This window comes from Pan paniscus, chromosome 2 (assembly GCF_029289425.2).
Source record: "Pan paniscus chromosome 2, NHGRI_mPanPan1-v2.0_pri, whole genome shotgun sequence".
NCBI lineage: Eukaryota > Metazoa > Chordata > Mammalia > Primates > Hominidae > Pan > Pan paniscus.
The window spans coordinates 119,324,017-119,340,259 of record NC_085926.1 but is presented as its reverse complement, the minus strand read 5'-3'; the positions used below and the strand labels follow the sequence as shown (position 1 = coordinate 119,340,259).

The 16,243-nt window shown below is 38.2% G+C and overlaps 1 protein-coding gene across 8 annotated transcripts in view; it reads right to left on the bottom strand.

Annotated features, from left to right (window-relative positions):
• STXBP5L (syntaxin binding protein 5L) overlaps window positions 1-16,243 on the bottom strand; it is a 507,233-nt gene that overhangs the window by 43,848 nt on the left and 447,142 nt on the right. For all 8 annotated transcript variants that reach the window (XM_003825169.4, XM_008950467.3, XM_003825168.4 and 5 more), the window contains one exon: window positions 967-1,137. In XM_003825169.4, the coding sequence (XP_003825217.1) occupies window positions 967-1,137 (171 nt within the window). The remainder of the gene's footprint in view (window positions 1-966; window positions 1,138-16,243) is intronic.

Below are 16,243 nucleotides of genomic sequence, written 5' to 3'. Positions count from 1 at the left end.
TTTAAAAAATAAAAATTAAAAGGGGGCTACTTCTTTTATAATCATTACATATTGCTTCTTTTATAACATGCTAGATATTATATGGCTCCAAATCTTTTCCATTCATGGTTCATCACCATACAAAGTTGATACTCACAGACACCTGTTAGAGAAATAACATCATTATCTGCATATCTAAGGAATCAGATTTAGTATAGCATAATATTTAAAAAACCAAAAACTTAAATATAATTTTTTTAAATTTGAAGACCAATATAGATCACTGTCAAAAGTTTTCAGGAGTAGTAAATAGAGACTTACTTCACAGCATAGAATTACTATAGCAAATCTTCCTAAAATTATTTTTTTCCTATCTCTTTCTCTAAAGTTCCTTATCAATAAGACAGTTGCAGCAAAGTTACAAAATTCCCTTTTTTTGCCTCTGTAAAAATTTCTGGTCTCTGGCTCTTGTAATTTACTCCCCTCCCCCACCGCCCCACACTCATTCCATAAATAAGCAAATAGACCTTCCTTTTAAAAATATATGAAGATGAAAATTGCAAACTTTAGAATTTAATATCTTGCCTTTGTTCTTGGTCACATTCATTTGACAATTGAGGAAATTAAGGTTGCAATACATTAAATATCTACAGATAGAGACACCAAAAAGCTTACCATTGGGATTGAAATAAACTCTTAATTATTATGGGAAAGGTAGGGAACAGATTAAGGCATAGGTCTCCCTTTGTACAGAGGAGGGGGTAGTTACCTATAAGCAGAGGCATTCTGGTTTTAGAGGTGAGGAAGGAGGTGGAGTGAGGAATGGAGTTGGAGTTATGGCCACAGTCCCATCAGGCTCTCAGGTATTCACTGATTAGTAGTTTTTTAACATCTTTCATATGTGATCTCCATCCCATATCTCTGTTCCCATTACCATCATAAACCAAATTTTAACTGTAACAAAAAAATTTAATATGTTTAACATACCTTCTGTTGTAACTGGTAAAGAAATCTCCATGCAGGCTGCTGACTGGGCCTTTCGAAATGGTGGTCTTCCAGGACCCCAGCGATTTACTTTTGAAACATCGGCACTAGAAAGACGTTTTCCAGAACTGCAACTCTGAGAAGTTGGACTTGTGCAGTGTCCATTTACATGGTCTGTGCCAAGAGGAGGAAGGCAGCATACATATAATGATTAACTCTTAATACAAAGGAATACAAGCGTGTAGATTAACAAATGAAGATGAGCAACAATTCCTTTATTTTCTAAACCAAATGAATATAGTTAAGTCCTTGTTCTTTTAAGACTTAGTCATAATTTTAGTAGTTAGCCAAAAATTTCAAAAGATATTTATTAAGTATAAGATTCATTTTTTTATATTTTGGCTGTGTAACATAGATTAAAATTGGTTCTATATCTCTACCATGTATTCTGTCATTATAGTATTAAACTTTTTGTTGCATAACTTAAATATACAATGAAAGTACTTTAAGTGCTTGGAGTTTAAAAAGATAGAATAGAAGCATTTTTAAAAAAATTTTACTTTAAGTTCTGGGATACATGTGCAGAATGTGCAGGTTTGTTACATAGGTATACATGCACCATGGTGGTTTGCTGTACCTATCAACCTGTCTTCTAGGTTTTAACCCCCACATGCATTAGGTATTTGTCCTAATACTCTCCCTCCCCTTTCCCCCCACCCCCCGACAGGCCTCGGTGTGTGATGTTCCCCTCCCTGTGACCGTGTGTTTTCATTGTTTAACTCCCACTTATGAATGAGAACATGTGGTGTTTGGTTTTCTGTTCCTGTGTTAGTTTGCTGAGAATGATGGTTTCCAGCTTCATCCATTTCCCTGCAAAGGACATGAACTCATTCTTTTTTATGTCTGCATAGTATTCCATGCTGTATATGTGCCACATTTCTTTATCCAGTCTATCATTGATGGGTATTTGGGTTGGTTCCAAGTCTTTGCTATTGTAAATAGTGCTTCAATAAACATATGTGTGCATGTGTCTTTATAGTAGAAAGATTTATAATCCTTTGGGTGTATACCCCATAATGGGATTGCTGGGTCAAATGGTATTTCTGGTTCTAGATCCTTGAGGAATCGCCACACTGTTTCCACAATGGTTGAACTAATTTACACTCCCACCAACAGTGTAAAAGTTTTCTATTTCTCCACATTCTCTCCAGCATCTGTTGTTTCCTGACTTTTTAATGATTGCCATTCTAACTGGTGTGAGATGGTATCTCATTGTGGTTTTGATTTGCATTTCTCTGATGGCCAGTGATGATGAGCTTTTTTCATATGTTTTTTGGCCACTTCTTTTGAGAAGTGTCTGTTCACAGCTTTGCCCACTTTTTGATGGGGCTGTTTTATTCTTGTAAATTTGTCTAAGTTCCTTGTAGATTCTAGATATTAGCCCTTTGTCAGGTGGATAGATTGCAAAAATTTTCTCCTACTCTGTATGTTGCCTGTTCACTCTGACAATAGTTTCTTTTGCTGTGCAGAAGCTCTTTAGTTTAATTAGATCACATTTGTCAATGTTGGCTTTTGTTGCAATTGCTTTTGGTGTTGTAGTCACGAAATCTTTGTCCATGCCTATGTCCTGAATGGAAGTTCTGGCTAGGGCAATCAGGAAAGAGAAAGAAATAAAGGGTATTCAAATAGGAAGAGAGAAAGCCAAATTGTCTCTGCTTGCAGATGACATGATTGTATATTTAGAAAACCCTATGGTCTCAGCCCAAAATCTCCTTCAGCTGATAAGCAACTTCAGCAAAGTCTCAGGATACAAAATCAATGTGCAAAAATCACAAGCATTCCTATACACCAATAATAGACAAACAGAGAGCCAAATCATGAGTGAACTCCCATTCACAATTGCTTCAAAGAGAATAAAATACCTAGGAATCCAACTTACAAGGGACGCGAAGGACCACTTCAATGAGAACTACAAACTACTGCTCAAAGAAATAAAAGAGGACACAAACAAATGGAAAAACATTCCATGCTCATGGATAGGAAGAATCAATATCGTTAAAATGGCCATACTGCCCAAAGCTATTTATAGATTCAATGCTATTCCCATCAAGCTACTTTCTTCACAGAATTAGAAAAAAAGCTACTTTAAGTTTCATATGGAACCAAAAAAGAGCCCATATAGCCAAGACAATCCTAAGCCAAAAGAACAAAGCTGGAGGCATCAAGCTACCTGACTTCAAACTATACCACAAGGCTATAGTAACCAAAACAGCATGATACTGGTACCAAAACAGATATATAGACCAGTGGAACACAACAGAGGTCTCAGAAATAATACCACACATCTACAACCATCTGATCTTTGACAAAGCTGACAAAAACAAGCAATGGGGAAAGAATTCCCTATTTAATCAATGGTGCTGGGAAAACCGGCTAGCCGTATACAGAAAACTGAAACTGGACCCCTTCCTTACACCTTATACAAAAATTAACTCCAGATGGATTAAAGACTCAAACCTAAAGCCTAAAACCATAAAAACCCTAGAAGAACAGAAGCATCTTACTGTGCAGTTAAGAAGGGTACATAAGAACATTGGTTCTGGGGCCAGGCTAGACTGCCTGGAATCAAATCTCAGTTCTGCCACTTACTAGCTGTATAGATTACTGAAATCTTCATGCATTAGTTGCCTCTTCTGTAAATTTGGAATATTATTACCTACCTATTGGAGTTTTTGTGATAATACATGTCAAATGCTAGAATATGTGCTGGCATACAGTAAACTCAGAACAAAAGTTAATTACGATTGTCGGTCTTGTTCCAGAGTATAAAACTACTCACGTCCAAGATAAGAGTACTGTTTATTTAGACCTTGTGAGTTTGGCTCTGTTTTGATAGAACTTAAAAACTTGGCAATGCATTAAAGTATGTCTTATTTTTCTTAATGCTAACAAATTATATTTGAAACATCATCTCGTAGTTCAGCAATACGTAGAATACATTTTAAAATGTGTTTCTTTGGTCATACAAATGAAGATAGAGTGCCACAGAGAAAAATCATGTTTATTGGCCATGTTGAACATGAAGAACTAGTACTTGGTATCCACTACAATATAGCCTTACTGTATTATAGAGTTTGAAAAGGTATGATTGTACATTTCCTGGATTCCCTTGCAGATAGTGCAAAGATGAAAATTAGTTTTCACCATTTAAATGGGCTGGCATGTTAAAAAATGGGAGTTAACATTTATCAAACACTTAAATGCTGGGCACTTTGTACACATTACCTCATTTAACCTTCACAACAATCCTGCAATGTAGGTGTTTTTTTCTATTATCCTGATTTTGCAGATGAAGAAACTAAAGCTCAGAAAAAATCAGTAAGAAAATTTTCTCATATCACATACGTAATAATCAGAATTCTAATCCAGAGTTGCTCACTTACTGTCTGTATGCTTAAACATTTGACTACAGGGTCAGGTAAAATATTTCAGAAGGAGTGGAAATTTTGAAGACATATTTAGTAGGGTTTAAGAGGCACATGTAATGCACACTGAGATCCAGGCTTTTTGGATTCTGACTATAATGTGCCTTGGAGAGGACATTTTAAAATTAAATCTATTTGGGGATTATTGAACTTTCCATATCTGTATGTTTATATCTGTTCCAAGACTTAGGAACTTTTCAGTTATTGTTTCATTAAGTTTTCTTTTTTTGGTATAAATTTAAAGGGTACAAGTGCAATTTTGTTGTTACATGAATATATTGCATAGTGATGAAGTCTGGGCTTTTAGTGGAATCACATCTGAATAAGTACTCTGTACCTGGTAAGTAATTTCTCCTCTTTCACTCCCCCTCCCACCCTCCCACCCTTCTGAGTCTTCAATGTCTAGTATTCTGCACTCTATGTCCATGTGTACAAATTATTTAGCTCCCACTTATAAGTTAGAATATGCAGTATTTTTCTATGCCTTTTTCCTTCTTTTCTCTTTCTGCAACTTCTAAAATTTGATTATTTGTTTGCTTGTTTCCCACATCTCCTAGGCTTTCCTAATTCCTTCTCATTCTTTCTTCTTTCTCCCTCCCTCTTTTCCTCCCTCCACAACACCCCCATACCACCTTTGTCTGATTGGGTTATTTCAAAAGACCTGGGTTCAAGTTCAGAAATTCTTTCTTCTGCTTGGTCTAGTCTACTGTTAAAGTACTCAATTGTATTTTTTTATTCCATTCACTGAATTCCTCAGCTCTAGGATTTGTTTGGTTCTTTTTTATGATATCTATCTCTTTGTTGAATTTCTCATTCAGCTCAGGAATTGTTTTTCTTATTTCTTTGTATTTATCTGTATACTCTTGTATCTTGCTAGATTTCCTTAAGATCGTTATTTTAAATTCCTTTTCAGGCATTTCATAGATCTTTTTTTTCCTTTGGGGTCTGTTATTGGAGAATTATTGTGTTCCTTTGGAGGTATCATGTTTTCTTGATTTTTTGTGTTCACGTGTCCTTACATTGATATTTCCACAGCTGGTATAACTGTCACTTTTCCCAATTTTATAAAGTAGCTTCCATAGAGAAATATTTTTTCCTGTTGATGTATCTATAATGTAAGTTGGGTACATGGCTTTGGCTTTGGTTCTGGATGGGCACCATAGTGTAGTCTCCATGTGATTACTTTGGCTGTAATCAGTATTGGAGATGTCTGCAAGTTCCTTAGTGGCATAGGCTGCAGTTGTTTTTGGAGGCTGTGGTGAGGATTTGCTGGGGATGGAGGTGCCAAGTGGGATGGTCCTCAGGCCTCTTGGTGGGGTATGTGAGCATCAGCAGTGATGGCAATGGGCCAGTTCTTGGTTCCCTGGGGGGCACATGCAGGTGTCAGTGGTGGTAGTATGGGCCCTGAGTAGGCTGGTCTTTAGGCCCTTGGGTGGAGCACACAGGTGCTGGCAGGTGAGGTGGCCTGCTCCTTGAGTCCCTGGGTAGGATGCATGCATTGGCACTGGCAGTGGCAATAGCAGGTGGGTCCTCTGGTGCCTGAGTGGAGTGCACAGAGACTGGTGGTGTCAGCAGGCCAGTAGGAGCAGTTTGCAGGCCACTGGGTGGCATGCATGGGTGCCAGTAGTGAGCCAAATGGCCCAATCCCTAGGCCTCTGGGTGTGGTATACAGGCACTAGTGGTGTCCATAGTAGGGCAGGCAGGCTGATCCCTGCTCCCCTGGGTGGGGCATGTGAGTATACAGCCTCTCTGATGTGCTAGATCACCTGCTCCCTGGGATGTAGGGTGCTGCATGGCTCAAGTGCCAGAAATGCGGTTATACCACTGGGTCAGCTGGCATAGCAACACTGCAGCCTTCTGGGTGGATGTGGAGGGATGTTGGAGATGCAGGAGTCATTGGGCACCAGGGCAGGATGTAGTTTGGTGTTGACTCTGCTGTCAAAATGGCACCATATTGTAGCAGCTTGGGTCCCAGAGGTCCCAGCACAAATTCCCTCCCTGAAACAATGCAGTCTTGTGGACTCCAGGAAGCTCCTTATACTAGGCTCAGGGCCCAAGAGGGCCAAAGGGCTTTCTTATAGCTAGGACTGCAGGCATTTGTGGTTGGAATGTGGACTGCTAGGAATCTCTCACTTACCGTTTCTCCTGCATTGGAGCATCCCTCCTAGGTGTGAGCCAATCCAACTGAGTGCCTTGCTTCCTTTTCTATGCTCCCATCTCAAACTTCCATGCCTCAAAGGGTCCCTGTTGTTTTCTTACTGGATTCATTAATTCTTCCCTAGATTTTCTACCTGATACATTGTTACCTACTTGCTGTAGGTTCCTAATATACTGAGATAAGATTATTTGGTTAAGAAGGTTAAGAACAAGTTTTACTCTTGGATATATTAAGCAACGTCATGTTCTAGCAGTGATCTCTGGGTATTGTAGTTTCTACCTCCAATTTACTTATTCTTTTAAAAATAGCTTTAATTTTTAAAATTTTAACTTCCTTAGAGTCTCACTTCCATTTAGACAAAAAGTTAATATTTTCTTTCAGTATCCTTCTGCAATTAGTCTAATTAATTTTTTTCCAACAGAAATAGAAGCATAGATTGAATTCCTGCTCTAAGATGGCTGACTAGATGCAGCCAGGGGAACATCTCCCACCAAGAGACCAGGATACTGGGGAGACTGGCACACTCCTATCAGATCTTCAGAGGGAAGGCATTGAGAGCAGATGGAGGGAAGACACAGGGGCTGGGCTAAAGGAGAAGAAAGCTAGGAAACCTGCATTGGGCTACCACACACCACGACTTGTTCCCTGACCCCAATGACTCCTGCAAAAGGGGTGAGTTGAGCAGTCAAGACTGAACCTGCTATCGCCATGGGCCTCTGGAATCCCAGCAGGAGGAGACCCCTTAGCCACAATGGACATCTGAATTGGCAGGGAAAGCTGCTTAGAGAAGAGAGAAGCATTAAGGAAAGAACTCCAGCTAGCGCCCAGAGGGTTTGGTGTGGGAGCACCTGTAATGGAGCAGACCAGTGATGCCCATCACCCTAGGCTCAACTTGCTCCCATAAGAGCTTTAACCCTAGGGAAACTGTGAGGCCTGAACTCTATAGGGTGGTCTTGCCCATGAGACAGAGCCAGTCTGACCTGAGCACCCCTCAGTCTTCTGGCCTCTCCCAGGCCCCCAGCCTGGCTAAGCCTGTCTGTAGTGCAGCCCCTAGGTACCTCCTGGGGGCCCTTATCATAGCTCCTGTGCTGGTGGACTGTGCCTGACTGGCAGAGTGCTCCAGCAGAATGCCCCTGCCTGCACCACACTGAGCCCTCCCCCAACAGCAGCCTCCATGCTGCTTTGCCCACAGGCACTCACCCATAGCCACCTCCACATTGCTTTGCCAGCACATGTGTGTGCAGGTAGACATAGCCTTCCCTTCCCTGCCAGCGTAAATATGCATGAGCACCCTGTCATGACACTACTGCCAGTGGAGTGCACCTTGTCCCACTTCTCCCAGCGGTACCACCATTGTTGTTGAAGCATTGGTGGTCAAGGAGCCCACTGGCCCTGCACTGCCTGTGCCCCACCTGTGCAGCAACACTGCCACTGGTGCAAAACTAGGCACAGAAAATAGTGGCCCTGGCCTTGGCACTGGGTGGCCACCACTACCAGCATGAACATGCACAGAGGGCACACACAGCACCCACCAGTGCTCCCATGATAACACCACCACTAGCATGAATGCATGCACAGTTGCCTACAGGGACCCCTGGTCCACACTGCCCCCACCCCCCAGACATACTGCCACTACTACTGCTGTGAATGCCTGCTCAAAGGCTGGCACTCTGGTACCTACCAGCACCCTGCTGCAGCCAATGAGAGTCTACACTGCTGCACTGCTGCTGCTGCTGCTAGCATGTGTAAATAAGAACAGAATCTGCTGCCACCACCCTACGAAGTGCTTTGTCTCCATGGTTGGCATTACCCATTGGAATGCTGTGACCAGTGGCCAGGACACTCTGGCCCCTCTAGTGCAGTAGATTCCTAAACTCAAGGAGCCGGAGATCAAAGGCAAGGCCTGAAAGGAGTCCTCAAGAGTTAAAGCTTGCAGTCCAGGTGTCCTAAGCTGAGCCTTGGTCCCCAAAAATCTTGCCATAATGAAGAAAGTAGTTAGCTGGGCCCATATTATACCACAATCAAACCCCCAAGGTCATCAAATAGAATAAAAGAAAAAAATACTCATCCAAAGGACAACAACTTCAAAGACTGCAAGAACATCAGCCCATAAAGATGAGAAAGAACTACTGCAAGAACTCCGACCACTCAAAAAGCCAGTGTCTTCTTTCCTCCAAATTACCACATTAGTTCTCCATCAAGAGTTCTTAACTGGGCTGAGATGGCTGAAATGACAGAAATAGAATTCAGAATATGGATAGGAATGAAGATCATCAAGATTCAGAAGAATGTTGAAACCCAACCTAAAAAAACTAAGAATCACAATAAAATAATACAGGAGCGGACAGACAAAACAGCCAGTGCAGAAAAGAATGTAACTGAGCTGATAGAGCTAAAAAACACTCTACAAGAATTTCATAATGCAATCACAAGTATTAACAACAGAATAGACTAAGCTGAGGAAAGAATTTCAGAGCTTGAAGACTGGCTTTCTGAAATAATAGAGTCAGAAAATAATAAAGAAAAAAGCATGAAAATGAATGAACAAAACCTCTGAGAAATATGAAATTATGCAAAGAGACTGAATCTATGACTCATTGGCATTCCTGAAACTGATGGAGAGAATGGAAGCAACATAGAAAACACATTTATGATATCATCTGTATTAGTCCATTCTCACACTGCTATAGAGACACACCTGAGGCTGGGTATTTTATCAAGAAAAGGTGTTTAGTTAACTCATGGTTCTTTGGGCTGTACAGGCTTCTGCTTCTGAGGAGGCCTCAGGAAACTTACAATCATGGCGGAAAGTGAAGGGGAAGCAGTCACATCTTCACATAGGAGGAATGGGGGAGGTGCTATACACTTTTTTTGAGACGGAGTCTCCCTCTGTTGCCCGGGGTGGAGTGCAGTGGTGTGATGTCAGCTCACCGCAACCTCTGCCTCCTGGGTTCAAGTGATTCTCTTGCCTCAGCCTCACAAGTAGCTGGAATTACAGGTGCCTGCCATCATGCCTGGCTAATTTTTTTTGTATTTTTAGTAGAGATGGGTTTCACCATGTTGGCCAGGTTGGTCTTGAACTCCTGACCTCAAGTGATCCACCTGCCTCGGCCTCCCAAAGTGCTGGATTTACAAACATGAGCCACTGAGCCTAGCCACTACCCACTTTTAAACAAGCGTATCTCAGGAGAACTCTATCACAAGAACAGCAAGAGGGAAGTCCACTCCCATTATTCAATCACTGCCAATCAGGCCCCTCCTCCAACACTGGGAATTACAATTCGACATGAGATTTAGGTGGGGACACAGAGCCAAGCCATATCATCATCTATAAGAACTTACCCAACCTAGCTAGAGAGGCTAACATTCACATTCAGTAAATGCAGAGAAACCCAGCAAAGAAGACCACAAGAAGACCATCCCCAAGACACATAACCATCAGATTCCCCAACATCAAAATGAATGAAAATATTTTAAAGGCAGCTGGAGAGAAAGGATAGGTCGCCTACAAAAGGAAGCCCATCAGACTAAAGTGGATTTCTCAGCAGAAAACCTACAAGCCAGAATCTCTAGTGAATTGCCTGGTGAAAGGCTTTTCTGAAGCCAGTGAGTAAGGACTGGAGGAAGTGACTGCAGACTTCAAGGAACATGAAAAAAAAATCAAAGAAAAAATCAAAGAACCACGACACCACCACAGGAACAAAATAAACCTCCAGTGGCCAACCCCAAAGAAAGAGACCTTTAAGAAATGTCTGACAAAGAATTCAAAATAATCATCTTTAGAATTTCAGTGACCTAAAAAGAACAAAGAAGAAAGAAAAAACTAAACAAAATCAGGAAAACAATACCTGAAAAAAGAGAAGTTCAACAAAGGGATAGAAACCATTAAAAAAAAAAAGCCAAACAGGAGGATTCTGAGATGGAATAGGAAGCACCAGAAAACTCTAGATAACAATTGCACTGACAGAATTTGAAAGAACTACTGTGGAACTCTGGAGTTTATTGAAGACATACAACTTTCAGGGGAAGGCTTAGATGGTAAATTGCAGCTAATTTTGGTCAATTTTAGCTCTTAGCTCAGTAGTAGCTACCTATGCCCCACTCCCAATCCCCTGCCAGGCAGCTGTGCACATGTTCCTGGAACAGTTTGCATACAGCTTTCAGGAGACAGGGTGGACCAACAAAACCCCCCTCTATCCTAAAAAAATCAGGGATTTGTGTCCTGATCATTGATGACTGCTTCTGATCACAGAAGTGCAAACAAAGAACTGGGCAGCCATTGTTGTTGCACTTACCCTCATTCCTGCAAGCCCTACACCCTCTGTCTGAAGTGACTTCCAAGGGATTTAAAGCTCCACTGCCACTCCATCAACTCCTTCATTTTTCTCTTTTTCTTCTTTCGAGAGCCAGACATTAAAGAATTAGACATTAAGAAAACAACTGCATATACAGGGAAAATTAGAAAATGACCACACATATCCAGAGAAAAGCTCAGAAAAGGCTTAAGAAGACCTTAAGATTACACCCCAGACCAGTCCTTGGCACAGAGACAGATTACAACTATAAAGCAAATTAATAAATAAAATCTAAAGCAATAACAGCAACAAAATAAACCCTAGAAAATGGAGCAAATATGATTTCCAGAGTTATTACATTATTAAATTAAAAAGTTCCCTTTTAAACAAAAAAAATCATAATGTACACAAAGGGACAGGGAAGGATGGCCCATTGAAAGAAAAAAATAGCAACAGAAATTATCCCTGAAAAAGTCCTGAGGGTAGACCTACTAGATAAATACTTTAAAACAACTGTCTTAATGATGCTTAAAGAACTAAAGAAAGATGGGGAGAAAGTCAAGTAAAGGATGTATGAACAAAATATAAATATCAGTAAAGAGATAGAAAACCTAAAAAGAAACCAGAAAGAAACTCTGGAGCTTAAAAGTATAATAACCGAAATGAAACATTCACTAGAAGAATTCAAAGGCAGATTTGAGCAGACAGAAGAATTAGCAAACTTGTAGATTAAAAAATGAATATTATCAAGTCTGAAAAACAGAAAGAAAAAAATTCAAAATGGTGAACAGAGGCTAAGTGACATATGCATCCCCATTAAGTAAAAAGTCAATATTGTGGAAATTTCAGAAAAAAAAGAGAAGAGAGACAGAAAGGGGCAGAGAAAATATTTGAATAAATAATGACTGAAAACTTCTCAAATTTGATGAAACACATGAATATAAACAACCAAGAAGCTCAATGAATTCCAAGGAAGATAAACTCAAAAAGACTCACACTGAGACATTATTACAAAGCTTTCAAAAGTCAAAGATGGCTCATGCCTATAACTCCAGCACTTTGGGAGGCCAAGGCAGGAAGATTGCTTGAGTTCCAGAGTTTGAGACCATCCTGGGCAACATAGGAAGACCTGGTCTCTACAAAAAAAAAAAAAAAAAAAAAGGAAAAGCAAAAAAATTAGCCAAGTGTGGTGGCAAATGCCTATAGTCCCAGCTAATCAGGAAGCTGAGGCAAGAGGATCTATTTGAGTCCAGGATGTTAAGGCTGCTAGAAGCCATGATCAATCAGGCCACTACATTCCATCCTGGGTGACAAAGTGAGAACCTGTTTAAAAAAAAAAAAAAAAACAAGAGTCGAAGACAAAGAGAGAACCTTGAAAGCAGCAATAGAGAAGTGACTCATCATATACAAGGCATCCTTAATAAGATAATCAGCATATTCTTGATGCTGATTATGAAAACTTTGGATGGAAAGTAGAAGGCAGGAATCAATATATTTAAAATGCTAACAGGAAAAAAATTTCAACCAAGAGTCCTATATCTGGCAAAAGTGTCCTTCAAAAGTAAGGAATAAATTAAAATATTACCAGATAAACAAAGCTAAGGGAGATTGTTACCACCAGATCCGCCCTGTAAGAAATGTGCAAAGGAGTCCTGCAGGGTGAAATAAAAGGATATTAGGTAGTAACTCAAAGCCATATGAAGGAATAAAGATCTCAATAAAGACAAATACAAGGGCAATTGTACAAGCTAGTGTTATTGGAACAATGGTTTGTAACCACACCTTTTGGGTTCTACATAATTTAAGAGATAAATATATTTAAAAGAATTATTAGTTCATGTTGTGGGGTACATATGGTATAAAGATGTAATTTTAGAACGTAAACAACTGAAAGAAGTGAGAAAGAAGCTGTAAAGTATCAGAATTTCTGTATGCTATTGAAGTTAAGCTGGTATCAATTCAAATCTTAGTGTTATAACTTTAGGATATTAAATGTAAGCCAAATGGTAACCATAAAATTAGCTATAAAATATACCAAAAGGAAATGAGAAAGGAATCTAAACATCCCATTTAACAGTCAGCTAAACACACACAAGACCACACACAAACAGTAATAAAAAAATGGAGTACAAAAAAGCTATAAGGCCTATAGAAGAGAAATCATAAAATAACAGAAATCCCTCTTTATCAGCAATTACTTTAAATGTAAGTGAATTAAAGCCTCTACTCAAAAGATAGAGATTGACTGAAAGGATGAAAACACATAGTCTAACCATACATGGTTTATAACAGACTCACTTTTGATACAGAGTCACAAATAAATTGATAGTGAAAGGATGGAGAAAGAGATTCCATGCAAATGGTATCCAAAACAGAGTGGGGAAGCTATATCAATATCAGACAAAATGGTCTTTAAATTTATAAAGTTAAAAGAGACTAAGAAGGACATTATATTTCCTAAAAAGCTGAACATATTAAGAAGATACAACAATTATAAATATTTAAGCCTCTAATGAGAGACCATCAAAATATATGAAGCAAAAAATGAGACAAAATAGAAATATACAGTTCTATAATAGTTGTACAATTCAATATTCCACACTGAAAAATAGATAGACCAACCAGACAGAAGTAAGAGAAAAGAGGACTTAATACAATAAACCAACTAGATCTAACAGTGATATATAACACTTTATACATCAACAAAAGTATACGCATTCTTTTCAAGTGCACATGAGACATCCTCCAGGATAGGCCATATGTTAGACCATAATTGAAGTCTTGATAGACTTAAAAAGATAGATGCCATACAAAGTGTCTTCTATGAGCACAGTGGAATGAAGTTAGAAATCAATAACAGAAGTACAATTGAGAAATTAACAAACTTGTGGAAATTAAACAACACTCTCTTAACCAATGGATCAAGGCAGAAATCAGGATGAAAATTAGAAAATAATTAGAGATAAATGAAAACAAAAATACAACATACCAAAAACATATAAGATACAGTGAAAGCAGTGCAAAGGGGGAAATTTGTAGCTATAAATACTTATAATAAAAAATAAGAAAAATCTCAAGGCAACAACCTAACTTTACAACTCAAGAAAGCAGAAAAAGAAAAAAAGAACCCAAAGCAAGTAACAGAAAACATAAACATTAGAGCAGAGATTAAAAATTAGAGAATAGAAAAACCACAGAGAAAATCAATGAAATCAAAAGTTGGGTCTTCAGAAAATCAACAAAATTGATAAAGCTTTAGTTACATGTAAGAAGAAACAGAGAGAGAAGAGTCAAATTACTAAAATCAGAAGTGAAAATGGGGACATTATTGCTGATTCTACGGAAATAAAAAGAATTTTAAGATAGTATTATGAACATTTGTATGCCAACAAATTGCATAATCTAGATGAAAAAATAATTCCTGAAACACAAAACTTGCCATGACCAAGTCACAAAGAAATACAAACCGTGAATAGACTTATAACTAGTAAAAAGATTTAATCAGTAACAAAAAAAATCTTCTGATTAAAAAAAAAGAAAGAAAAAAAGCCCTGAACCTGTTGGCTTCACTGGTGTATTCTGCCACATCTTTAAAGAAGAATAATATCAGTCCTTGTAAACTTTTTCAAAAATTGAAGAGGACCAACACTTCTAACTCAATCTATAAGGCCAGCATTACCCTGTTACCAAGCTAGAGAAAGACACTACAACTATAAACTATATTGACTATATTAATATTCCTCATGAACAGTGATGCAAAATGCTCAATAGAATACTATTAAATAGAATTCAGTAGCATATTAATGGAATTATAGACTATAACCAAGTGGAATATATTTCTGGAATATAAGGATGATTTAACATGTGAAAATTAATCATTGCAATATATTAAGGTTACAAATTAATAAAATAAATATACCAAGCAGACTCAGATAGAGACTCAAAAAAAGAGGGGAAAAACCCACACGATCATCTCAATTGAGCAGAAAAAGCATTTGATGAAACTCACCATCCTTTTATAATAAAAACACTCAACAAATTAGAAATAGAAAGAAATTATCTCAATATAATAAAAGCCATATATAAAAACAAAGATTCCACAAAAAACTGTTAGAGCTAATAAATACATTTAGTAAAGCAGCAGAATATAAAGTCAACACATAAAAGTCAGTTGCATTTCTTTATATAAACAATCGGCAAAGGAAATTATAAAAAATTTCATTTACAATAGCATGAAAAAGAATAAAATACTTAAGAATTAATTTAACCAAGGAAGTGAAACACTTGTATAATGATATCTATAAAACATTACTGAAAAAATTAAAGAACATATAAACAAAGGAAAACATATCCCATGTTCATGGATTAGAGGACTTAATATTGTTAAGATGTCAATATAACCCAAAGTAATCTATGGATTCAATGCAACCTCTATGAAAATCCTTTTTTTTTTTTTGCAGATATAGAACAACACATCCTTAACTTCATCTGGAATCTCATGGCCAAATCTAATAGCCAAAATAATTTTGAAAGAGAAGAATAAAGTTGGAAGATTTACAATTTCTGATTTCAAAACTTACTACACAGCTGTAATAAGACATTTTGGTACTGTTATAAGGAGTGACATATAGACTATTGGAGTAGAATCTAGATCCCATAAACAAACACTCTCACAGATGGTCAAATCAATTTTGACAAGGATACTGAGCCCATTGAGTTAAGAAAGAATAGTTTCTTCACTAAATGGTGCAGGTAAAACTTGATGGTGCAGGTAAAACTTGATTATCTCTTAGAAGCTACAAAGGGCAAAAGTTAATGACATTACATTTAGTAACAATTTCTAAAATATGATATCAAAGGCACAAACAAGAAATGAAAAAATAGACAACTGGACTTCATAAACATTTAAAAACTGTGTACCTCAAATGACACTATCAACAGAGTAAAAAGGCCACACATAGAATGGAAGAAAATATTTGCTAATCATATATCTGGTAAGGGACTATTATTATCTGGAATATATAAAGAACTCCTAAAACTCAACAATAACAAAATAAACTACTCAATTCAATAACGGGCAAAGATAGGAGGCATAGCAAGATGGCAGAATAGAAAACTCCACCAATCATCTCCCCTTGCCCCCAGCAAGGACACCAAGCTAACAAATATCTACACAGAAAAAAAACCCCACCTTCATAAGAACCAAGAATCAGGTGAGCACTCATAACACCTGGTTTTAACTTCATATCATTAGAAGAGGCACTAAGGAGATAGAAAAAACAGTTCTGAATCACTGATGCCACCCCTCCTCTTGGTAGTGGTGATGTGGTGTGTAGAGTATC